This window comes from Lepidothrix coronata, unplaced genomic scaffold, assembly GCF_001604755.1.
Source record: "Lepidothrix coronata isolate B3197 unplaced genomic scaffold, Lepidothrix_coronata-1.0 Scaffold283, whole genome shotgun sequence".
NCBI lineage: Eukaryota > Metazoa > Chordata > Aves > Passeriformes > Pipridae > Lepidothrix > Lepidothrix coronata.
The window spans coordinates 1-24,332 of NW_016690463.1; the positions used below are offsets into that span (position 1 = coordinate 1).

The following is a 24,332-nucleotide window of genomic DNA, read 5'->3' on the forward strand; positions in this document are numbered from 1 at the left end:
CCCTTTATCCTACTGGCATTTCTGTAAAACCCCTTAGTTGTTCCCACTTGCTCTGTGAGGGCAGAGGTTCCATATGCTGGGCTGGCTCAGCGACCTCTCTTTAATTTGGGTAAAACCCAGCCTCAGTTACACCTCTAGTTCATCAAGTCCAGGACTCTTGGAAGGATTCAGGATCCCTGGCCTGGCAGGACAAACAGCAACCAGGTCAGGAAGAGGCAAAGGGAAAAGCTGGGGTACCAGCAGGGCTTACACCCCACTGCCTTCTGTCACCCACCTGCTTATGCTTAGCAGATGGTACTTGGAATTATTCTGCTTTTTTAAAAATAAAGGGAACTTCTCATAGCCAAGGAAAGGCTGATATTGCCTAACTTGGCAAAGGCAGGAAGGTGGGATTTGCAAGAAACATTGGGACATCTTTGTTCCTGGAGAGAACCAGACCCACAGTGCCAGGGTGGAGGGAGGAGACCTTCCAGTCAGGGCAGGAAAACACTAGGGAGGCCAGAGAATTGCTCTCCTTCGATTATTATTCTTATTTTAAGTTATTTTTTAACATAACTGACATCGAGTGCCTTATTTCATACTCCCAACAGCAAGATGTTTCCTTGGGACTACTTTTATGAGGCTGAGGGACAAGCATAACTCAAATAAAGCATTAGCAACGCCCAGCAGTTCCCTTGGCTGAACTCAGACCTGTGAATTGCCCCCCAAATCCCACAGGATTAACCCTGTGGGTGGATATTTCTGGAAGGGAAAGAAGGAAAGTAATCCAACCAGTAATGCCCAGAGCTGTACATTCAGGAAGCTGGTAAAAGCAAGCGCTGAAAAAAACCCAACAAGAGTTAAGAACCAACATTTTGCATAAAATCTCTTACTCACTAGATTAATTACTGTACCTGGAATTCAGGAAAAGCCTGGGAAGAGAGGAGATAGCTTAAAACATACAGGACAGAGGGGAGCCATGGCTGGAGCTGCTGGTTGCACACCAGTCAAGAGGAGGGGATAGAATCAAACCTTTGCTGATTACTCAGCAGGGCCTCTTTTAATCTCATTTTGGTTTGCACAAATTTAGGTGCTGATGGAAACCCTCACCCTGGGAACTGGAGGAACGACGGGACAGGGGAGCTTGCTGTCTGAAGTAAGAGCCAATTCTCCCAGCTGTTTCTCCTGCCGTGACAAAACGGGATTCTTTTCCAGCTTCAGGGGACCTTACCTCTCCCTACGTCCCAGGGAAAGCCCTTCTTCATGGACCCTGGGTGGATACACGAGCAGAAGTGCTGATGTCGTGCTTTGGACTCTCCGTGGAGTGTATTTAGCACTTCAGTATAAGTTTAAAGGATTTGAGTTAGACCTGAGCAGGATCACATTAACATTTGAAGGCACCAGGACTATATTTCTTCTTCTGATATATACAGTAAGAAACAGAAGAGTCAAAGGCACGTGGGTCTTGTCTAGTCAGGTCACTTTTTGCTATTTCAGGATATGCTGCAACCTGAGGTAGGTCCAGAGTGTACAGCAGAGGGCATGGATGCTCAGGAAATATTTAAATGATGAGTATTACCAACAGAAAGCAGTCACATCTTTTTTGGGCTTTCAAAAAAAAAAGAACCATTACAAAAATTTAAAAAAAAGAATAAAAAAATAAAAAAAGAAAACCAGAAGGACCAAAGGTGCTGGTGAAAAGCATTCTCCTCCTAAAATGTAAGAGACAACGATGGGGAGAAAGGTGGAGGAGGGAAGCTGGAGGAGGCAGGGTGATGAGAGGCATTCTAGCAAGGGGCATGACATCCCAGCAGGTACCTACTGCTCTTGGCAAGTGTGATCTCATTCCTGGCAATGCACAAACCACCCACCACAGGTTGGAAAAGGGAAGGCAACGTAGGAAAGAAGTTTTCTTTGGGGTCCGTTTGCTGCAGCAGCAAAAGACTGAGCTGTCAGCTCCGAGAGGGCACTGGGCAGGGGCACGGACTGTGCCCGGGGTTAGGTAGCTAGGAAGGAGGAATGTGACAAGAGCAGAAAGCTCCTTACATCATCATTGTCACTGTCCATACTGCCCTTCTTCTTTTTCTTCTTCTTCTCATCCTCTTTTTTCTTCTTGTCCTTTTCTGGAATGACGTCGTCAAGAAAGCTTAAGTCATGCTGGGAGAAGAGGTAGTCCATGGCTTTTCTGACTGCTACCAGGGCCAGGATCTGCAAAGGCAGAGAGGGATTCCCAGTCACATTTTACCTTTCACTGGGAACACTTTCCTCTCAATGCTGCTTCTAAGCCACTTGAATTCTGGCTGCAAATGAACATACAGATAAGGTGGTGAACACCTGGGACACATCTGTCAACTGCAGAGGCTGAGCTGTGACTGCTTAACATCAGAATAAACAATGGACACAAAACAGTATGTAGTCACTCAATACTCCTGTATTATAAATAAAATAAAGAGACAAAAAATGAGCGTTTTCATTTACTTTTGGAGGCAGGTTTGCAGGGCAGCCTGAGTAATAAAACTTGGCCTTACTTCTCACCACTTCCCCAGATGCAAGGGCTGTTTAGAAATCAGACAAGGGCCAATCTGTGCCCCCAGAGTTTGCAGAATAAAGTTTACTCAAATTATGGCTGCAGGGAACTGGAGGAGAAGCTTGTTCTGTGCAACACTGCAATCGAAGGCATTGGGAAAAAAGGAAGGGATGTGTCTCAAATGGGTGTTTACACGGACGCTGGGTCTGACACCCCCATCAGATCCCACACAGGCTTTGCCAAGGGGTACATGGACAGGCTGGAAGCTGTAACCCATTCCCAACAGGCTGCCTTTAAGGAAAAGTTTGTGCCAACCAATGGTGATCAACAGCACAAACAATTCCCAGGAAAGGATCTCAAGCTTTGACTTGCATAACTTAAGACGCGATTACAGACGTGAGGAATTACTCAGGGGGTGGAAAGATGCCACGCAGACACCCGTGATCATCCCACTATGAATTACTGCCATGTTGAAATGCCTTTCCTCCAAATAAACAGGGAGTTGGCTACTGTCTGGATCCTCACAAATTGGGAGTTAACAGTAATTCGGTTCCTGAGTGCAGCTAAGTGAGGTTTTGCCATCATATCCAGCTCCATCAGAGCTGTGGCTGTGCCTTCCCTGAGTTTGCACTATTGTAACAAAGTCTGGCAGACCTGGGCTTCACTCAGATTCTATTATGGGCAAAGAGATTTTAGATTCAGCTTCCAACAGCAGCACAAGACAGACATGGAAAAGCGATGGAACGGGAAGAGTGGGAACTGCTGATTTTTAACGCCTTTTACAGAAGCATGTGTCCCAGAAGTAACATTTGGAGGATTTTTTTACTTGCATCATCTTTTCTCATTTCACCAGCTTGTCCTTGATCTGGGTTCTGCCCTCCCTCCTTCTGTCCCTTAAATAAGCACTGCAAGGACCTGCCCACACAACCGAGATTTTACTTGTCCATAAACCTGAAATCAGGTGACCTGGGGGGGTCCAAATTTACTCAGGAGTTTCATAAAGCTTTGCCTTTGCATCAGTCTGACCTATCTCCAAGCCAGAGAGCGCCTGTGTCTGTAGCTCCAGTAATGATCTGAATAATCACCCTCTGATGTGAAAAAACATTAGGGTCTTTTTACTCAAGTTCAAGGAAAAGTGACATTTCTTTTTTTCCTCTAATCCTTTCCCTCCCTCTGGCACCCCTCTTAGCACTGAGTCTCCTTCTTGGTTTTGTCAATTTGTGCTATTTAAAAGCCAGGGAGACATTTTGTATCCAGTAATTAGTGTGGACTAAAACAGGAAAACTGCTCCTCTCCTTGGTTCATGCAGCTCAAGGAGAAACCATGGCAAATCTAACCTTGGCAGCCAGGAACGGTCAACACTAACTACACCTTTCTGGGAAAAAATTAACTTTCCAGGCTCGTTTTCCTCCAGAGGATTTATGTAAAGGCAGGCACGGCCACACTGACCCCATGCAGTCCTACACCAGTCCCATGAGCAGAGCCCTGAGCCAGGGATTTGGCAGGGAGAGGTTGGATTTACCCATTTATGGGAGGGAATGACTGCGGAAGGTGCAGGCTGTGAAAGGGAGGGATGTGAGGGAGAAGGGAGGGAGGGACAGATGTGATGGAGGGCATCACCTACCATGACAGGGAATATGATAGCAGCCACGGTGGATTTGAGGATCCAGAGGAGGGCCAGGCACACCACCTGCAGGAAGGTGAAGAGGTGGACCCTGCGCAGAGGGACGTGGCGCAGGTAGATAAAGTCAGGCTGGTGTTTTAGAGGCATCAAGAGCAGCTTCAGACGATCCATGAACTGCAAAAAAAAGAAAGGGACAGTGAAATGAAATGCAGGATGCACAAAAAAGAGAGAAAACAAGAGGAATGGCCAAACCAGGGTCAGCATCACACTCTGGGGCACTTCTGCTGCCCTCCCCTGCCCCGGTGCTGCCAAGTAAAGACATTCAGCATTTAGGAACAGTGCTTTTCTTCTCTCCAAATAAATCAGGAGCAGAGGTCAGCAGAGGAGAGGGCAGACACCACACTGCCAGAGAACAGAGCAGCACCTCGCCGAAGAGCGAGGAAGACGGGCAGCTTTCCCAGCAGTGCCACTTTGCCCTGTGCTGGACCGGATGGACTTGGAGTTAAACCAAAATGGGGATTTCTCATGCAGTGAAAAACACATTTGATTAGTGGGAAACAATCTGCCCAGTCCCCCGATCACCTGGGCCAGGAGCAGGGGAAATCCCCTCCGGGAGAGCCAGCCCCAGGGCCAACAGGACAATCCCCGCGTTGTCCCCTGCCCGAGGTGGGCTCGCTGCCCACTGCCAGGACCAGACGGATCCTGCACCAGTGAATGGAACCTGGGGCTGTTTTGCAGAACCCCCGAGGGAATTCTCCTGGAGCTCACAGAACAGGCAGTCCCCTCCCCTTAGGGCACAACCCAGCAGTAAAAGAAAGGCCATATTTAACAGGGTGCCAGAAAGCAACAAAACCACTTCCAGCCTCCTTGGGCCAGCTACAGGCGCTGGCCATGAGAACGGCTCCTTACGTAAGATTTCCTCAATGACAAAGAGAGGGGCTTGGCTTCCCCTCCCCAGAGAACAATGTTCCTGCTCGTTAGCATTGCAGAATAACCCCACTGCCATAAATCATCCTCCTTGTTTGCCTTCAGTCTGTGGCAGAGGACCCGAACCACCCTGGGAGCGAGCCTGAGCTGGGGAGGAAGCCTGTGGAACCCTGGAACGGTCTGGGTTGGAAGGGATCTTAAGGACCATCTTGTTCCAATCCCCCTGCCACAGGCAGGGACACCTTTCACTAGACCAGGTTGCTCCAAGGCCCAGGATGGACCTGGGTCTTCACAAAGCACCCACCCCCTGGCGCAGACTTGGCTGCTCTCCCTCGGTCTTCACCTCAGGACACCCAGGTTGTGCAATGGCTGTGACAGCTGCCACCCTCCCTGGGTTTCTTGGGAAGGAAGGTGAGGCAGTGAAGGAGAAGTGAAAAGCTGGAGGGCTGTGGGAGAGCCCCTGTGCTGGTTAATGACTGCTACCTTGTCCGTGATGTTGGAGGGACTCACCTGCACGCCGTTGAGGGACGCGACACCCATGTAGAGGAAGACACCGTAGAGCACAGGCATGGGAATGAACTGCGGGAGGAAGAGCAGGAGAAACCAGGTGAACAACCCTCCCTGTACACAGTGCACGGTCAACACGCGGTGGGATGTCAGTCCCAGCCTGTGATCAACTCCAACTGCCTCTATGAGTGGACAACATGGAAAAACAAAGCCATATAAATAATCAAGCAAAACAAAGCCAAATAAATAGATCCTTCTGCTGTGTTCTGAGAGACACAAGGACATTTGTGCAATCGCACTCCCCCACTTGACCAGGACTTGGACGTCTGGCCAAGAACCACAGGGAATGACGGCAGGCAGTCAGCGAGTTAAGGAGGACGTGGGGAAACATGCTCCAATGAGCTGCAAACTGCCTTTCACCTCTGGCTTTGTGATGAGACTGGAAGCAGAAGGCAGAGAAGAAGAAAAGGCAGAGTGATCCTGCGGTTTGAGGTATATCCTGTTTTCCCAGGTAGCAAGTGACAGAACGAGTGGAAATGTTGTGCCAGGGGAGGTTTAGACTGGATATTAGGAGAAACCTCTTCATGGAAAGGGTTGTCAAGCGGTGGAGTCAGTATTCCTGGAGGAATTTAAAAGCTGGGGACAGGGTTTAGTGGTGGGCTTGGCAGTGCTGGTTGGACTGGGTGATCTTAGAGGGCTTTTCCAACTGAAACAATCCTGTGATTCCACATCCAGCTCAGTAAGTCAGGCAAATCCATGCAGAAAGGCTCTTCTCTGGAGCCCCACCTCAGCGACGACAGTCATGCCAACCCAATCTCTGCCCGCTCCATCTCTCACACACATTAATCCCTAACTAATCCCAAATACAGGACTGAGAGTTCCCTTCTCCACTGCCAGGATCTGTCCTTTCAAACATCACTTTCTGCTCCCTCGAGTGCTAAGTGCCACCCATTCCTCCATCCACCACTTCCTGTGGGAGTGAGGAACACCACACACGCTCCTCAGAACGAGTCTCTGTCCCCCCCAGCAGAACTGTGCGGCCAGCCTGGCGTGACGGGAACGGGGATGCTTGGAACAAACCACAGGCAGGAGCTGAATAACGGCCTTTGTGGGATTTACTGGAGCCCAAGGGGGATGGAACGAGCTCCAAGGGACAGCCCTCATGCAGTTCCAGGTGGCTGCCACTGAACGGCAGCCGCAGCACAGCCACAGCGCCCGCTGTTCCCAGAACTCCTGTGCTGGGAACACTCCCCTTCCAGCCTCTGCACAGAGCTCATGAAAGAGGCAAATAACAGGGCAGCTATCCAGTGTTTCAGCGTATTCCCCACCACCTTATTCATCATTTCCTACAAGTATTTCCCTGGGGGCACATGAGCATCTAAGTCACCTGGCCACGTGCCATTCAAAGTTTTCCTGCCTACATTTTTTCTTCCTTCCCGAGTCTCATTCCCTATCAGCTCCTGCACGCTTCTTGATTGCTAACTCATCCTTCTCTTGGATTTATTTCCTTCCTCTGGAGAGCCGTGTTGGTAATGCCCATTAAAAGGGCAAATGTTTTCTCCACAGTGGGGGTCTGCCATCACCACTGTGGGTGGGGTGGGGTGGGGTGGGGACCCACTGTGTGCTTCACAAAGCTGTGGGGGACCACAGGATTCAAAGCCCTCACTGGATCTGAGGGGATGAGACAAGTTAAGGCAACATCTCCAGAAATCAGAGTTCAGCTTTCTAGCTCATTTTCACTGCTCTCCTCCCCTTTTATTTATTTCTGTGGGTTTTTTTTAAACATAAGAAAAATGCCCAAATATTATTTCTCCATTCCACGATGATTAATCCCGTAGATCCTCCCGAGGTGAAACCTCAGTACATTATCCTGCAGAGCAGCAAGCGGTGCTGTCATTTTGGAAGACTTTCTCTTGGCAAAGTCTTCCCCAGTGATGGGGTTGCTGGCTTCAGCACTCCGACCAAACCTGCTGTGGGCCAAGGGGATTAAAACTGTATTTATAGGAAAGTCCCTGTCACTCTCTCAGCAGGGCCGAGGATGTTTCTGTGGAGATCTGCCACAGTTGAGCAGAAACACCAGTGACATCCAAAACCAGCACAATCACCACAAAACCCCCAGAAAACAAAGCTGGGATTATTCCATGCATTGCCTGGTTTATTGAATTCGGGATCGTCAGCGTTCAACTCGCCGCTGGCAGGAGAAGACTGAAATGTTCTGCAATGCATTTAGCAGAGCAGCTCCCTCCAGCAGGACCCTGCCACTGGAATTTGCTAAAGGTCCTGAAATGCTGCCAGGTCCTTCCCGCTGGCACGTGGGCCGGGAGCGTGCCGATTTATCCTCAGGCGTCCTCCCGCGAGGATCTTCCCCACACGCTGTCTTAGGGGAAGCACAGCAAAGAACTAATGACTGAAGCAATAACAGGGGAAATAATAGACCCCAGTGGAACAGAGGAAGAGGGATCTTGCAGGGAAAGGTCACATGGACTAACAAACAGGATTATCACAATCAGGCATTAAATTAAGGGCACGGAAGTGCCTGTTTGTGCAGAGGCGGAAACTGTTACCAAGACATCAAAATTCGAGCCGTACAAACAACCTTAGAAATGAAGAAGAGAAACATGCTGGCTTTGGAAAGCCACTGTCTCCACTCTCTCCACAGGCAGCACTGCTGCTCCCTGCCTGCCTCCTCCCCTCAGGCTCACATCTCACTGTGCCTCGCAGCCCCTGTGGCTTCCAAAAACTCCTCTGCCTCCTCCAAATGCTCCTCCAGACACCCATCTGCTCCATCCCGGAGTTACAGTGCACGGTGCCACTGATTTGACATGTTCTGCTTCTACCATCGGCCTTGGGATCCATGAAGAAGGACACCTGCAGCTGACATCTACCACTGGACTGCATGTCTGTGCTTGGCACTGCTTCCATCACCATTCCCAGAGTAGGCTGTGTCCTCCACAAGACAGGGATAAGCAGGTTTTCCAGTTCCCTTCTACGATCTGATGATCCACTAAGGATGCATTTCTCTGTGGCTACGTGCCAACGCATTTCTGGTCTTGGAAAATAGCAACCTACCTAGATCCACGAGCAGCACATCTGTCCAGAGTCTTGGCTAAACTCACAGGAAAAAAAGATTCAGGAGATGAAGGAATGCCATTTAATTACACTACTTCCTCCAGAAACATGTTTTCCATACTCTTGAGCTTTATCCGTGATTCGTTTTCCATAAAATGCAGGCATGGCAAAGGTACAAAAGGAACCATAAAAGAAAAGGAAACTTAACTTTATGCAAACATGGAAGAATAATCTTAAAATGAAAAAAAATCACAGCGCCCAAGACTCCCAGCCCTGAACTTCGTTCACTATTGCAGCACACTACAATCATGGTGGGTTTGCCTTCCAAAAGGTTTGGATTTAAGCTTCCAAAGAACTGTTAACCATCCTTACCTTTAGGATGGGAGCCATGAAGACAGACACCCCGGTCAGGATGAAAACAATGACTCCAGTGACTCTCTGCTCCCTGAAACAACATCACTGGGTGAGGACCATAGCTTTGGTTTTATATTCTGATTACACAACATAAAGCCCAAAAACTCACTTTTGCAGCCACGTTTTTCAGCCTACAGCATCAGACAGGTGGCTGGATCCTGACCAAGCCCTGCACAGCTCTGTTTTCAAACCCCAGATCGGTTTCTTTATGCTGTTTGGGGTCAACACAGCACTGCTACTGAGTGAGGAGGGGTGTGTTTGCATGTTAAACATTACAGACCATTAACCAGCACTCCAAATTCCCCACACAGCCGTACTTAGACAGGGAAAAAATCATTAGCTCTCCACCCTTAGATCAGTCACATATTGTGAGTCCTGCTCAGAGCACTCCAGCAGCTTGGAAAAATGGTTGAGACCTTCACAAGGTGCTGAACATGTGCCTTCATCAGCGCCCACAGGGCTTCCCACTTCCAAAAAAGCTTGGCCACTAATATTTCTGAGCACTCTAAGTCAGGCCATTAAGTTTCTATTTAGTTGCCTAAACAAGCAGCCTGATTTCCAGGAGTGCTCCCATCGGAAGCACTTCAGACCACTTAATTAAGGCAACCAAACACAGAAAAAATAACTCCATTAAGTAGAGCTGACTGCTCTAGGCAGAACAGGTTTGCATGTCTGACCATTACATTTGCTAAGGAATGCCTCATTTCCATGGATAAAGAAATCTGCAGGTAATTTATCTTCTTTAACACTGGAAAACTGCATCTGATCTGGCTAAAAAAACTTCTGAGGAGTCACACCTGGGGTTTGCCCAAGGAATCGCCAGAGACCTGTGCTGCTGAATCTCACGGCTGGCTTTGGAAACAGGGAGAGAGCAGCACAAAATTCTTTGTACAAAAGGATTTTACAGGCAAACACAGTAATTAAGGCCTTTGTGGTTGGACATACCTCACTCCCAAAAACTTGGGCTGTTCTCCAGGGGCTGAAGTCTCCGTCTCCATCTTCAAGCTGTCGATGTGAGCGATGGAGATGACGGTAGCAGCCACATACCAGGGCAGCCCCATGAAGGAGCAGACGATCATCAGAATGGCCACCCAGAACAAATCCAGATGATATCCAGCACCTTTCTGTGAAAGGGAGACAAACAACCTTCAGCTGAATTATTCCAAATGCCTACGGAGCGGGGCACAGGCACACTGGACAGGTGGCATTTCCTTCTACAATTTCTTTTGGCAAACAGAGCCGAACACCAAATATACACTGGATCTTGTGAACAGCATAAGCAAGCTTTCAAAATAAATATACAGATAGAGAGAGAGAGAGATTGAGAGAAAGAGAGAGATGGGTTGTGCCCCACGTCATCTCACATCCTTGTAAGTGATGCTTGGATGCACACAGAGCTTTAAACACTCAAACCACCCTTTAAAAAAACAGCCCAAAGCCTAATTTTAGTTTTAAGCAGCTGTTGAACAACAACTTGCAGTGTGATGACCTAAGGAAGAAAGCCACCTTACAGACATATGGTGCCTGCCTAAAGGTAACATGTGCCACTGGCTGTCTCAGAGTGAGGTCTGAACTCATGTTCAGCAACTGCAGGATCTTCTAGTCAGGACTTCCCAATGGGTCTGGGCCCTGCAGATGGTGCCTGGTGCTGGAAGCAACTCCCTCAACACCCAATCCTAAGTTCCTTTTATGGAATGCAACAAGAACAGCTGAAGGCTCATTCCCTATCCAAAGGAAAAAGTTGCCCTCATTCCTGACTCCTTTTCAAAGACCCCTGACCCTCTATTTTTTAAATCCTTTCATGAACTAACACAGGAAATCCAGCGGTCACAAGTGCCAAGAGAAGAAGTGAAGAAACAAAAGAGCCACCAAAGAAAGGGACTTTCAGAAAAACACCAGACAGACCTCTGAGGTGTGCTATTTTAAAACAGATTAGCCTTCTTTTTTAATCCTGTTTGATTTTATTGGAAAAAACCCCAATCCAGACCTAGGATGACCCAGGAGGGAAAGCAACCCAGCTCCTCTTGAATAGTCCTCACTGTTTTCCTCACACGTGCACTGCTTACCTTGGCTGGCTGGTGGTACTGGGACAGGCACCCTGTGACACCCTGCCAAGGCTTTAGCAAGGGATGAGCAGAAAAAAACCTGACCTTTTTTTTTTTTTTTACAGTAAATCTTATGTGCAGAGGTGTTTTTTGGTTCAAAGCAACAGGATGGGACTTGAGAAGCCCCAATTCCAAAAAATACAGAGCTCACATGTAAAAAGGGAAGCAGGGAATACATTTTTTTATATTAACAGTACTTTGCTGGAGTGTTTATAACTTTGTTACTAAAAAAGTACACCCAGGGCTGACAGCAAAACCACGTTCTGTGGTTCATAAGCTTTATAAGCTGCAGAGATGAGGGGCCTCTTTTTCATGGGGGAAGAACAGTGAATATATTCTCCTAGTGGTTAATAAAATGCTATGTCTGCTTAGTTAGGTGCAGGACACAGACCTAAAACTGAGACCATGGCAACAATCAGCCTGCCCTGAGGAAGATGAGGGCCCAGTATCAAAGGTATCTGCCCAGATGCAGGTGGCAAACAGAGATGTTCTGAGGGTTTTTTTTTAAATTATGAGCCAGCATCTGTGTGCCATCATCACTGTGCACAACAAACCTTTCCCATTGCCTGGTACTCCGACTGTCTTCTCCAGGTCTGGCTCAGGATGGCCTTAAATCACGTTACTTGTCTAATGTCCACAGTGACCATGTCAGTTGAAACATCCTCCCTTTTCAAAGCAAAAGCTCCCTTCCCATTTCCAGCAACTCTCCCTGTAACTGATGAAGGTTACAGCTGCAGGTATCTGAATAATGACCCACTATTACCTGTGTTCTGAGGGGGTCTTTACTCCCACAGGTCACACCTCACGTTCTATTATCAGGAAGAGAGAGTCTTCTTTTACAGGAGTGAAATATTTTTCAATAGAACTGACCGTGCAGGGAAAGGAAAAACCCTACAGGCACGAAAAACTGCATAGCACCAGTCTGGAAAGTTTATTTTAAAAACACAACTACATCCTAGGCTGTTTCGTGTCAGCTCTTCTTTAAATAACATCCAACTGGGGCTATGCCCTTGGTATGTCCCAAATCTCTCCAGCTTATTGCTCGCATTTGACAGCACTGTGCAGTGTGACCGCGACCACAAAGCAACTTCTCCTCCTTAAAAACAGCAGCCAGTGACAGGGAATAGGCTCATGTCCGTGAGGCAGCAAAGTAGTAGGAGGAAAAGCCCCTGCAAGTGCTCAAGACACAAAGCACACCCACCTTGAGCTTGTGCTCCTTCCTGTTGACGATGACGGCGGTGATCTGCTGGTCCATGAAGATGAGGATGGTCACCAGCAGGGCAGGGATGGCTGCTGCCAGGTACACCCACCAGGGGTTCCCTCCAAAAGGTGGGATAAACCAACCCCTCTCGGGACTGGTTGGCTTTGAAGGACAGGGAAAAGAAAGCTCTTGTTGGAGGTGCAATACAGGAGTGATGACATCCCAAAACCAGGTGTACTTCCAGCAATGGGACTGCAGGGAGACACTTGAGGTTTGTGACAATTTCATCCTTCCCACTAACAAGGAAAGGTTCCAAGTATGGAGGCAGGATTTAGCCAATCAAATGATGCTAACAAAAAGGATATCCTCTGAGTAAATCAGCCCTTTCCAGAGCACTAACTACGTTCCTATTTTGAGGGCAAGTCATTCCATACAGGGCAGGTGGAGGGGGAAGTGAACTTCTTCCACAGGCCTGACAATGACATACCTTGAATTCACTTGGCACAATTAGTTTTGGTGTGTCCACACCAACCAGGGCATCTATTCCACAGAAGATCAAAATGGACAGGATAATGGCAAAGTCACTGATGAGCTTCCGGGCCTGAAAGAGAAGGTGGTATCATAGCAGCAGGAGTGAGCACCACAAAACACCACTTCACCCACGCTTTAGTGTCTACATGAGACCTTGTGGCGAGACAAACTCAGCGTTCCTTCATCTACAAAGATGCCCACTGTCATGTCTGGTGCCATTTGCCTACAAGTGCCTTGGTACTTTACTGTGCTGTCTGAAAGCCTAAATGGGAGCATGAAAACAACACAATGGAAAGTCACAAAATTCCCTTTAGGAGATGGGAAGACACGAATGTCCACAAATAAGATACTCTGTATGACTGGCAGGGATTACGTTGTTTGCTGTTCAAATAATAAGTCCACCTAAGCTGACAGGAAAACAAACCAGGCTTCTCAGCTAAATCCCTAAGACTGCAGCTCTCCTGAAGTCACTGGAATATGACAACTTAAAGCTGCCACTGGTCAGATCCCAAAATTTAACTGTGCAGGAGCCACTGTGCTTGTTTGGAACTGTGTGAGCTTTCCAGAGCCGTTGTTCCTTCCTGGTTTCTTGGGTTCACATGGTTACAGATAAATTGAGCTGCATTCCAGCCCGGATGGAATTTGTTTCCTTTTTATTAAAAGTAAGAGAGGTTCAATTGTAACACAGCAGAACAGTAAACATCCATGCAGGATAAATCCCTGTGTGTCAGAATGCCAAAAATGGGGCAAGTCTCAGAGAGAAACATGGGTTTGGCACACACAGAAAGCTCCGGCTCGCACGCCTGGAGTGGGAGCCTCACCTGAGGGGACAAAACAAGCAGATGCACCTGTGAGGTGCCTGTAGGTTTGGAAGTGTTGTCTTCAGCGCCTTTAAAATGCCTGCTACATTCTCAGGAGAGATTATGGCTCCTCTTGGCTCTTCTGTGCCTTAGCTGTGCCCTCCAGAACCGCTGGGAGCAATCCCAGGCATACCTTGGTTAACCAGTTCCATGTTTTTATCCCAACCAGTCCAACCTGGCTTCCCTGCAGAGCACCCCTCCCCGTGTGCGTGACAGCTACTCCAAAAGGAAGGCTGACCTTTGCCCTCGGGAAGACTGCTCGGGTGAAAGGAGATACTTACAGTGGTGGGAAAATAGCGACTGGTCTTGAATTTCTTGAGGGCCATGGAGCAGGTGTAAGTGCCGAAGAAGAGGATGAAAGACATGAGGGTGATGTCAGGGACATAGTCACAGCTGTTGCCCTCAAGTTTTCCCCCATATTTCAAGCACTCTTTGGCTGTCAGAGCAGCCCAGTCAATGGTGGTGTTGTCCTGCAGGAAAAAAAGGGAATCACAGAATGATTTGGGTGAGACCATTTTCCTGCTGGTGTCTGACTAAAAGGAGTTATTACTCTGTGTCTCAGCTTCCTTCACACATGTCCCCCACAAATGGATGTGACCCATCAAGCTCCACTTCTTTCTCACGATCCAAAGCTCACCACTGAGACTCTGCAGCCCATGGGATCCGTGCCCTCCCAAGGGGAACTCACCATTTCAGAGGAGGAATAGACCAGCTCATTGTCTGACAGCACCGCTGTCCTGTTAAAGAACGAGCTATTAACTGCAAGAGAGAAGAGAAAAGGGTGTATGGTGAGCAGGATGCAGGAAACAGCTAGGGAGGAGAGAAAATTCCAATTAATAAGTAATTTCTTGACTCCATCAAGCTGTTTGCCACCTCTTTGCTCCAGTAAAGTGAGTCACAAGTGTTGTTTCAGAGAGACTCAAAAGCTTTCAAGCATCAATCACTCACAAAACTGAAAGAAAAGGTTAAGTGAAACATAATCCAAACCTAACTGAGGGTTTTTTTGGAGTTCATGGTTAAAAAAAAAAAAAAAAGAAAAAGAAAAACCACACAAACCAGAAAACCAGACAGACAATATAACATTTGATGGGTTTCCAATATTTTTCTAATGATTTCTGGATTAAACTAAATATCCACAGAACACTCTAATGATTAATTTCAAATGTAAGCACAACCCCCAAGATATCCAGAAAAGCAAAATGCATTTTAGCGTCCAGCACAAACACATTTTTTGAATTAAAAGAAACAAAAAGATGGCAAGTAATTGAAATCAACAGGATGGGGATAATTCCTTTGAAAGAAGGAGCAGCATTCCCTGTGGCAGTGACACATTTTCCTCTGGCTTTTGCAGCATTAGGAATCATGGATTTGAAATTTCATTTAGGAATGCAGTCCTTGCTGCGAACAGGCTCGCCACCTCCGCCATCACGGTTTTACTGAGGTTTTGCATAAATAAACTTTTTTTTCCTTTGCTGTCTGGGGAGCCACAGGTGTTTCAGTGGGAAGTGGAGACTTGGCACTGACCATTCCCACCGTCCTGGCTCCGTGCCATTCCAATGGAGGCAGCACCAGAGCAGCATCCATGTGCTCGCCAAGATCCTGTGTTTAATAAATAAGGCAGGCACCCGGCTCCAAGGGAACCGGCTCCTGACACCTGCGAGGAGCAGCCAGCAGCTTTTCCTGTTGGACAGGTGTGCTGAGGTAACCTGCAGTTTACTTTGAGCACAGACCAAGCTTCTTACTCACTCCTCATTGTGTGTAGGATCCAAGGAGTGGTCCCTGCTTCCCTAATGGTCCCAGCGTTCCCTCTGTTTGGATTTGGGTTTTGTTTCCCTTTGTTCCCGGCTGAGTACCCAGACCTACACATACAGGCTCTATCTGCCATGCAGCCCATGCTCTGGAGATAGGCTGCCCTCTGGATACACTTCCCTTCTGCTTAGCAAGGAATTGTTTGTGCTTTCCCACTCATCCATGCAACCAGGAGCTGGGAACCACCCATGTTTGGGTAACACCTTGAATAAATCCAGCTCCAGCACTTGAAACAGGAGTGACCTGATCTCCATGGCGGTGACACGGCCGCCACTTCTGCCCCTTCACGGAATTCTCAGAGGAATGCTGTTTGGAACTGACAGCCAGAGGGATGCAAGGAGACAAGGGTGCAGAGAAGCTTCTCTACTGGTCATGCTGCTCACAGGAGGAGTCCCAGGAAGGTTGGCTATACAAACATTCCAGTTGGGACATACAGTGAAATTCACCCCTCAGGTTCCAAAAAAAACTAAGATAGGGTATCTGAAGACAGCCGATAGAGAAGGAATAATCTACCTATTATCTGGGCTGCAGCACAAAGGAAAAAGAGAGCAAATGCCACCTGCTACCTGCAAACTGGAGAGGTAATGAAACACTCTCTTACCTGGATCTACTGGTTTACAGGCACAAGAGAAATGTGTGATATAGTCCACCTTGAACTCGGAGTTGATGGGATAATGATCCGCCAGCTTGATCATCTTCTTGAAAGCATCATAAATGAAGATGAAGCTGATCAGGGAGGAAAATCCTTCTTCAGTGAAGCGGGTGAAGTACTTGACCAGGAAGCTGGCATCGGTGGCCACGAGAACGAGACACTGGAAGGCTGACCAGAGGCCGATCCAGAGGCGGAACTCCAGGTAGTCAAAGTCATTGTCCCTGCAACAAGACAGGGGTGGCAAGAATGGAAAACATTGAGTTAGACAAGATCAGGAAGTACAAAGCAGATGTTATGTGCAATGAAGCTGCGTCAGGGGAAGCTGACACAGGACATAAAGAAAAGGTTCTACCCCCAGAGGGTGGTCAGGCACCAGAACAGGCTCCCCAGGGAAGCAGTCATGGCACCAAGCCTGAGAGAGGTCAAGGAGCATCTGGACAATGCTCTCAGTCATATGGTTTAGTTTTAGGTAGTCCTGCCAGGAGCAGGGAGTTGGACTTGCTGATCCTTGCGGGTCTCTTCCAACTTGGGATGTTCTGTGATCCTGTGACAAACCCTGGTGCCAGGACTGGCAGGCTGAGGAGAACCACGGAGCCAACTGCACTGTTCCCTCCTGGGAACGATGGCCCTGTGTTTGCTGCTCGAGGCTGCAGTGCCATGCAGGCACAGAGTCCAAAGGTGGGCTTTTAGGAGTGAATAAGTGCCAAAAGGGGACACTGGCGCAGATAAGGACCTGCCAGGGAGGTTACTGTCTGTTCTGGGAAAGGAAGGGAGTGGGAGGTACTGGGGCTGGCAGCCCCAGCCCTGGAAGCCAAGGAGCCCTGGTCTGGGAGAGGGTAAGGAGCAAGTAAGAAACAAAGTGATTTAAAAAAAGAGAAGGAGAAAAAATAATAACAAAAGACCCCAGTGACAGCTTTGAAATATCCGGAGTCTGTGCCTGAGGGGGCAGGAGCTGCCATCCACGTGAAGGCGGCTGGCAGGAGCCCAGGTACACCCTGGCTGCACACCACTGAAGAACTTCAAAGACTTTCAAACTATATTAGTTTGGCTTTTACCCCTCAAATTCCTGCAGCATGTCTGAAGCTGACAGAGCAGGTGGAAAAGCACTGTGTCCTGTAGCATCGATCCCCCCATGCTGGCACCATGGAGCACCTAAAGCCAGGCACATGTCTGGGTCCACAAGGTGCTTTTAGGAATCCCTCCATATACACACACACGAGTCACACTTCAAATGAGTCAGTAGATGGGAAGTCTTTCTAATTTTGCTCCCAGGAGGGAACAGCACGTTGTGAATAGGAACAACCACAAATGCATTACAGAAAAATCACAGTCCTCGGTTCCAATTTCCTTGTGAGAAAGGCTCCCTTTGAAAACTCCTGCCTTTCTGCTCCGGCAGGTTGTTAGGACAATGGCTTTTATAACCACCACCTCCTCCTCAGGTTAAAAATAACCACCTTCTCCCTGCCAAAACAGTACAAAGTGCTTTTCCATCTTGCTTTTTTCCTGCTGTGTGCTGCACCTGGGCTGTGCCATGCCTGCCACATGCCAACAGGTGCAGCATGCCCATTCCTGACTCTATTCATTTATTCCAGCCAAAATAAGAAAAGAAAGGTGCTCCCCTCTTGTTCCACTGTGGAGCTCGCAACCCTTTGGCAGCTTACAGTTTCCCTCTCTGGGATAATCTAATTTTCCATCTATTTTTCCTAGCCCCTATCCCTCCCCCTATGTGCAGGAACACAAGTCCTGCACAACCTGCAATGCCATAAACATGGGCTGCAAGGGATTTGGGTTGTATTCTGAGTAACCTAAAATGATCTCCTCGCAGAACACAGGCCCAAGGATCAGCAGCCCTATGAATAAAATCATCCATGACACCACTGATTCCCTTAGGGATTCCTGTGTATTTTCCTGGTATCCCAGATGTGGGACTGGTAAATGACCACGCCTAACAAAATGGGCTCCCTTTGGCTCTGGGTGTCAGCTATCAACAAAGGGGAGGGAGCAGAACCTCTTTATACCAGTTAAATGGAAAAAATCCAAGAGCCTTTACTGCAGGAAAGCTCCACTGCGGAATTCTGGGGGCTGTTTCTATCACAGGCACTTTTGCTTTCACAAATGATAGTGATTATTTCAAACTATTAGAGATTTAAGGTCAAATTTTTGGTAACCTTGAGACCCGCAGGATTTCGTTAGCGAAGAGCTGGATTGATTTCTTTGCTCCTATGGGAAATCCAGAGCAGCCAGGGAAGCAGTGGCTGGGAGGAGCAGCACACTGTAACTAGAGCAAATCGCTCATGGAGGACTGAACTGGCCAAGGATTTCTTTCCAGGAGGCCTCACGGAGACAGGCAGCCACACACCGGGCAGCGCCCTGGGACATGCGTGCCGGGAAAATCCCTGATGTGATTGCACTGGATCTCAAGAGGGAACAACGACATGTTTCATTTCGTGCACTAAATCCCCTCCTTCCCCACTGCCAGGCAGCTCATTCTCTGGCTGGGATTTCATTACCATGGGACATTCCTCCCCCCCCCGCCCTCTCCCCCCACGTACTCACTTGCTGAAGTTGAAGAGGAGCCGCTCAAAGACCAGGACGGGCCCTGTGCTGCTCAGAATGGTGAGGGGCTGACCAGCCAAAAGGCAAAATATGGCGCCGGTGACGGCCGTGCCCAGGAAGCTCTCCAACACGCCCTGCGGACACACGGCACAAGGGTCACTTCTGCTGCAGAACCCTTTAGAAATGAGCAGTTCTGCCGGTGACCGGCCGTGGGCTGCAAGGGAGGAGCATCCTCTGCCTCTCCTGCAGCTCACACTGAGATGTGTTGGTCCCACACAATCCACAGTTACTCCGGATAACCACCAACCCCCCTTGGATATCTGAGTTCCACAGGTTATCAACGCTATATATTGTATCTTATATTTGACAATGGGGGGAGAGTGTTTTCAAGGACCACTTAAAGGATTTCAGAACTCCTGGAACATTCAAGGGCAGGTTGGACGGGGCTCGGAGCAACCTGGTCTAGTGGAAGGCGTCCCTGCCCATGGCAGAGGGGTCGGAACCAGACCCCTTTGTGGCTCCTTCCAACCCAAACCACTGTATCATTCTATGATCTTCCAAGCCTTTGACAGTAAAGAGACACGTCTGCGTGACTCCTCAAACAGCTGTAGCAGAGCGTGGCTACAGGATGGCACCAAAACCCCCCAGGACAACGGACGTGGGATATTTTCTCTCTTCAACTGAGCAGACATTTCCTAGATAAACAACCTGCCTCTCTTTCAAGTCACTGGTTTAGTAAGTAAGACACAAACCAAACAAGGTTGTTTCACCCAGCAGCCACGTGTTAAGACCCAACTTCATCAGATGTCACCAGCAAGCCATAAATTCCATACTTAACGAGCTCTACAATTACCTTTGGCACGCGTGGCAAAGCAGCTTGGCTGGAGAAGGATAGAACAGCACACTTGGTGCATTCTTGGATTTTCATGTCCAGCTGTAGCTGGACAATGTCTACTTTTAAAATGAAAAATGTGGATGAAATATAAATGGCAATAAAATGTGATTACTGGCCGAGTGTGCAGAACGTGCTGATCTTACCTCATTTACTCTTAATCTATTTACACTTGACTGAGTTTTAAAGGAGTAATAAGAGCATCATCTTCTACCGAATAGGACGTGCAGCCATCAGTATTACCCTCTCCAGGAACATGTTCCCAACAACCCGGGGTGGATTTAACCCCAGGCTTATTTGCATGGCTGGAGCTGTGTGAGCCAGCAGCCTCATTAATGCCACACATGTTAATTAACAGCACATGCAGATCCTTCCTTCCATCCATGATACGCTGCAGGGATGGGGCTGCAGTTTTCCTGACTTATCGGGGGTATTGTGAAGAATTTAAGTCCAGTTTTGTGTCTTTCTTCCTTGGAAAGACACAAATCAGTGTTTACACTGAGGAAAATAATATTTGCTGGTTGCCTCTGGGGGACTTGTGAGGATGAGCCGGTTGCTCCCGGGGCGAGGAACGGCATCCACACAGCCGATCCCCTCCGCTCCTCTGGCATTACTCATGGAGAGGGCCCTTGCGGCCAGCGCATCTGGAATCTCTTTTCCCTACATTCTTCCACGTGTCTGAAGCTAAGAATAGTGTCCTTTCGCAGAAACACAGAACTCTGGAGCGAGCTGTTAAGGAAGCACCAGCCGGAGCAGCTCCCAGGACAGGCAGCAGGGACAGGCCGTGCTCAGGGCCTGTCCCAGCAGCAGCCACATCACTCTTTGCAGCCAACAAGACACAGGAACTGTGATGTGGTAGCCTCAAAAATACCGTTTTTCTTTTTTTGCTACTTGATAATACACGTTCATGGGATACAAAGGTAACAGAAGAGGCTTTTGGCCACTCACAATAAAGCGATTCTAAACTTGGAATCGGGTAACATTTCCCCTTTCTCCTCCTAATTTAAAGACTCTGTACCTCATTCAGAAGCAGAGCAGACAGGCTTTGCTCTGCTACCCAGTGACAGCCCAGTGCTGCTCACTGATGGGTCCCAGAGGCCCCTCCGTTCCTGACTTCCATGAGTCTCAGAAAAGGCAAACTGTCAGCACAGGGGAGAAGGAAGTTTGGTACTCCACAGGCTGCTGGATCTTACTCTAGCCTGTAATTCACATCACAGGCAAGTGCAAAGTTCCAGATACACACCCTCCTTTTCTATGTTTAACTTAATTAAACCTGCTTAAATTAGTAGTTTAGACACTGTCACTACAATCTTAATTATTGTTAGGAGATTTGATGTGGCTGCACTGAATCTGTCTAAATACAACCTCCTATTTTTCCTATTATTCCACTAACATGAAGCCCCTATGGCATTGTTAATGCAGAATCCCTTTCTAGCCCAAGCTATCCTTTGAAGCCCCAACTCCTGCCTTGTCCACTGATCCAGCCTGTCCATGGATATGCCAGCTGGTTCTCAGGATCTCCCACTACTTCAAAATTCATCTTTCTAAAGACCTTACAGTTCTCTCCTGTGTCACATCTCTTGATTTACTTGCTTTCCTATGAATTTTAGGATGTTCTTTTCACCAGAGAGACAGAAGCCCAGGGATTGTAGGAGTCAGGCAGAGGATTCAGACATGGAAAGTCTGAATCAGACTTAGCAAACTTATTTGGACTGAAATGGTACAACTGAGAGCAGATCAGAGGAACTTCTCTCTAGGGAAGGAGCAAACACCTTTTCCACCTCCTGGTCTGCTTTTAATCACCATTTAAGGTAACTCCTGTACAATCTGTCAAAGGACAGGGAACAACAGCAGAGAAAGCAGTAAAAACACAGGACAACTCCCTTATTGTATCCAGAATTCCAGCTCTGTGGGTGCCCAAACGCTCCTCTGGCTGGACAGTAAGAACGAAATGCTGTTTGTTGGTTCTGAAAGCTCTTGCTCACCTGCATGTTCTCCGTAGCATCCCCAAGCAATCCCCCAAAAGTGATGGCGTTGGTGACAGTGGCCAGGTAGATAAAGAGGATGGCTGAGAGGGCCTGGATGTTTAAAGCGTCGTAGAAGTCGCTGGCGAAGAACGGTGCTTTTCTCTTTATGTCTTTGATCAAGCCCCCACAGAATCTGCAAGGACAAGAAAGAGGAGACTCATGAAAAATGTTTTACAGTGAAAGTCACCATGATAAGCCATCAGAGACACTGCCAGCAGTGAGGTATTATCTCAAAGGAGTGAGATCACCACATTACACACAGTCTTACTGCAGCTGTGGTGGTCCAGGAATATCAGAGATAATGTTGTAAAGATAGATAATATCTTGAACATGCGATGCAGCTGGAAAGAGACAAATTTCAGGAACACAAGCCTTGCTAAAACAGACCACTACAGTTTGCAGTTCAGGAAGCTTGTCTGTTGTTTTTTTTTTTCTCCAACTATATTAGTTGATGTAATAAAATAGATTAACTCTGGTCTACATCCCTGACTAAATTTCTCCACATGGCAGACACCATGGCTGGGCGAGCCAAACAATCTGCTACATGGAAAAATGCTTCAAATTGTTAACCAGCAAAAGAACTGGACGTAAAAACACACAGGAAATAATCTTGGAGAACAAGGGAACTCACTTGCAGACATGCCTTTTTGTACAATGCCAGACAAGACAGCATTTAACTCTTATAAACTCCACGTGGCTCTCACACTGCCAGCTTGAAACATGTTTCTGTTGAGCCTCTTGTTCCCCTGCTCACAGCTCCCCACCAACACCAGGACTGCTCTGACCCGGTGGCAGACAGGTACATGTCACCCTCTGTCCTTTTTAATGACTTTTTAACCCTTGGACCCACCTGCCCGTGCGCTGCAGCTCCTCGCAGTCCCCGTGGCCCCCGCCGCCGTGCCCTCCGTCGTGAGGGGTGTCCCCGTTCATCTGCAGGTTCTCCCCGCCCGAGTACATGTTCTTCCTGGGCAAGAACGTGGCGTGTCAGAAGGACCAAGCAGAACACAGCTACATTGTTATGTGCCTATATCACCTTAAAAGGTACAGAACTGCAGGAACATCCTCCCTCCAGCTACTAAGGAAGACCTGAAAATACCTCCAGGACTTTCTAAATACGGACAGACAGCTGCAGGTCACTCAATAAACACCCCTGGTGCAACCAAAGCACCGGCTCTTCCTATCACCTTTTCAGACCCGATGCCCACTGTCCTTCATCATGGACACTGTCTCCTGCTATTACCTCTTATCCGAAGAAGGGAGAGACTTGGGAGGCTCTATCCTAATGGCTGGATCCCATTCCCCAGGGGGGAGCACAATGACTTCATCCAGAAACTCATCGATGCCCGCAATCAGGTCCTGCCGGTCCTTGGCTTTATAGGCAATGTCGTGGAATACCTGCAAGGAAAAGAGAGATTTCATATGGAATAGGTTTGCATTTTCTGTAGCCCAGACTCCAGAGGCAGCTGCCTAGTTATATTCTACAAAACCAACTTAATTCCTTCTCAAACACCTCTGAAGAAGTATCAAGACATTTGGCACGAGGAGGTGCAACCCTCAGAAAAGCCCCTTCCTTCAGCTGGACAATGACAGAGATTCTTTCTTGCAGGCATGTTTCTAATTTTAAGCAAAACATACATTTCTAACCTTTAAAAATTTTACTAAAGCAATTCATCCAAAAAAAAGAGTTTTCCTCTACAGAAGGAGTTTCAATTTGAGAAGACACTTTTACAAAGCCGCCTACTTAGTCTATCAAACCCAGGTTCATTTTCAACTCTGTGACATAGAAATAATGACACCACCGGAAGCGTGGCTGTGGGATACTGGGATGGTGGAATGGGACACAGGGTACAGACCACGACAGAATTAATTCAACAATTAATTCACAGTTGGTTTGCAAGAGTGACTGCCAGCAGGAAAACACACACGGTGCACAAACACCTCCCCTAGTCACGCTTTTACAAAACCATGAGGCCAGAGGCAATAATTATGTCCACAGATGGAATCAGGAGGTGACATCTGGATATTCCGGCTTTACGTGAATGCTCATTCATGTCGACCAGTCTGGGGAAATGGATATCATTACCTGGGAGAACCCCTTTTCCATGGGAGATGCAAGGACACCTACCTCATCTGACATCAGTGTGGCGATGGCTCGGCCGATCTCATGGTAGGACTTTGCTTTGCCCTTCGGTCCCAGCAGAATGAAGAGAAATCTGACAAAACCAAGAGATTGTTCCCATTTAGGATGGCAAAACAAACTGCTTATTATTTATACAACATCTAGACAGAACTACAACTTCAAAAAGTTGTGGTTCTTGTTAGGGATGCAGAGGCTGCCAGCGGCCTCCAGCTACCTCAGGAGCAGGGGTTACACCCTGCGGCCCATCATATCCCGTGCAACACACAAAGCCTGTCCACCTCCACAGGGACTTGTTTCATGGAACCACAGAATAGTTTGGGTTGGAAATGACCCTATGATACTGAAAAGCAGCAGAAACAAACTTCTTAACAGCAATTTGAGGGTGTTAAAAAGGGCATTCTTTGTTCGGTGCTGGACGTTCGGAGGACAGCTCCTCTAATCGAACGTGCCAAATGACAGACAGACAGGACCCTTTACTACACAAAGCATTTACATATTCATTAGATATTCTT

The 24,332-nt window shown here is 47.9% G+C and overlaps 1 protein-coding gene across 8 annotated transcripts in view; it reads right to left on the reverse strand.

The window, feature by feature from the left end:
- Positions 1 to 21: 21 nt before the first annotated feature.
- The window catches only part of SLC4A4 (solute carrier family 4 member 4), a 135,270-nt gene continuing 110,959 nt past the window's right edge, over positions 22 to 24,332 (reverse strand). For 7 of the 8 annotated variants that reach the window (XM_017836766.1, XM_017836762.1, XM_017836764.1 and 4 more), the window contains 15 exons: positions 23,806 to 23,893; positions 22,921 to 23,075; positions 22,531 to 22,644; positions 21,639 to 21,813; positions 18,762 to 18,895; positions 16,155 to 16,426; positions 14,433 to 14,503; positions 14,026 to 14,214; positions 12,841 to 12,954; positions 12,354 to 12,515; positions 9,993 to 10,171; positions 9,006 to 9,078; positions 5,568 to 5,636; positions 4,131 to 4,304; positions 22 to 2,187 (listed from right to left, as the gene is read on the reverse strand). In XM_017836766.1, coding sequence (XP_017692255.1) covers positions 1,978 to 2,187; positions 4,131 to 4,304; positions 5,568 to 5,636; positions 9,006 to 9,078; positions 9,993 to 10,171; positions 12,354 to 12,515; positions 12,841 to 12,954; positions 14,026 to 14,214; positions 14,433 to 14,503; positions 16,155 to 16,426; positions 18,762 to 18,895; positions 21,639 to 21,813; positions 22,531 to 22,644; positions 22,921 to 23,075; positions 23,806 to 23,893 — 2,179 coding nt within the window. In that variant the 3' untranslated portion in view covers positions 22 to 1,977. The remainder of the gene's footprint in view (positions 2,188 to 4,130; positions 4,305 to 5,567; positions 5,637 to 9,005; positions 9,079 to 9,992; positions 10,172 to 12,353; positions 12,516 to 12,840; positions 12,955 to 14,025; positions 14,215 to 14,432; positions 14,504 to 16,154; positions 16,427 to 18,761; positions 18,896 to 21,638; positions 21,814 to 22,530; positions 22,645 to 22,920; positions 23,076 to 23,805; positions 23,894 to 24,332) is intronic. The other variant, XM_017836768.1, reaches the window with a different exon arrangement.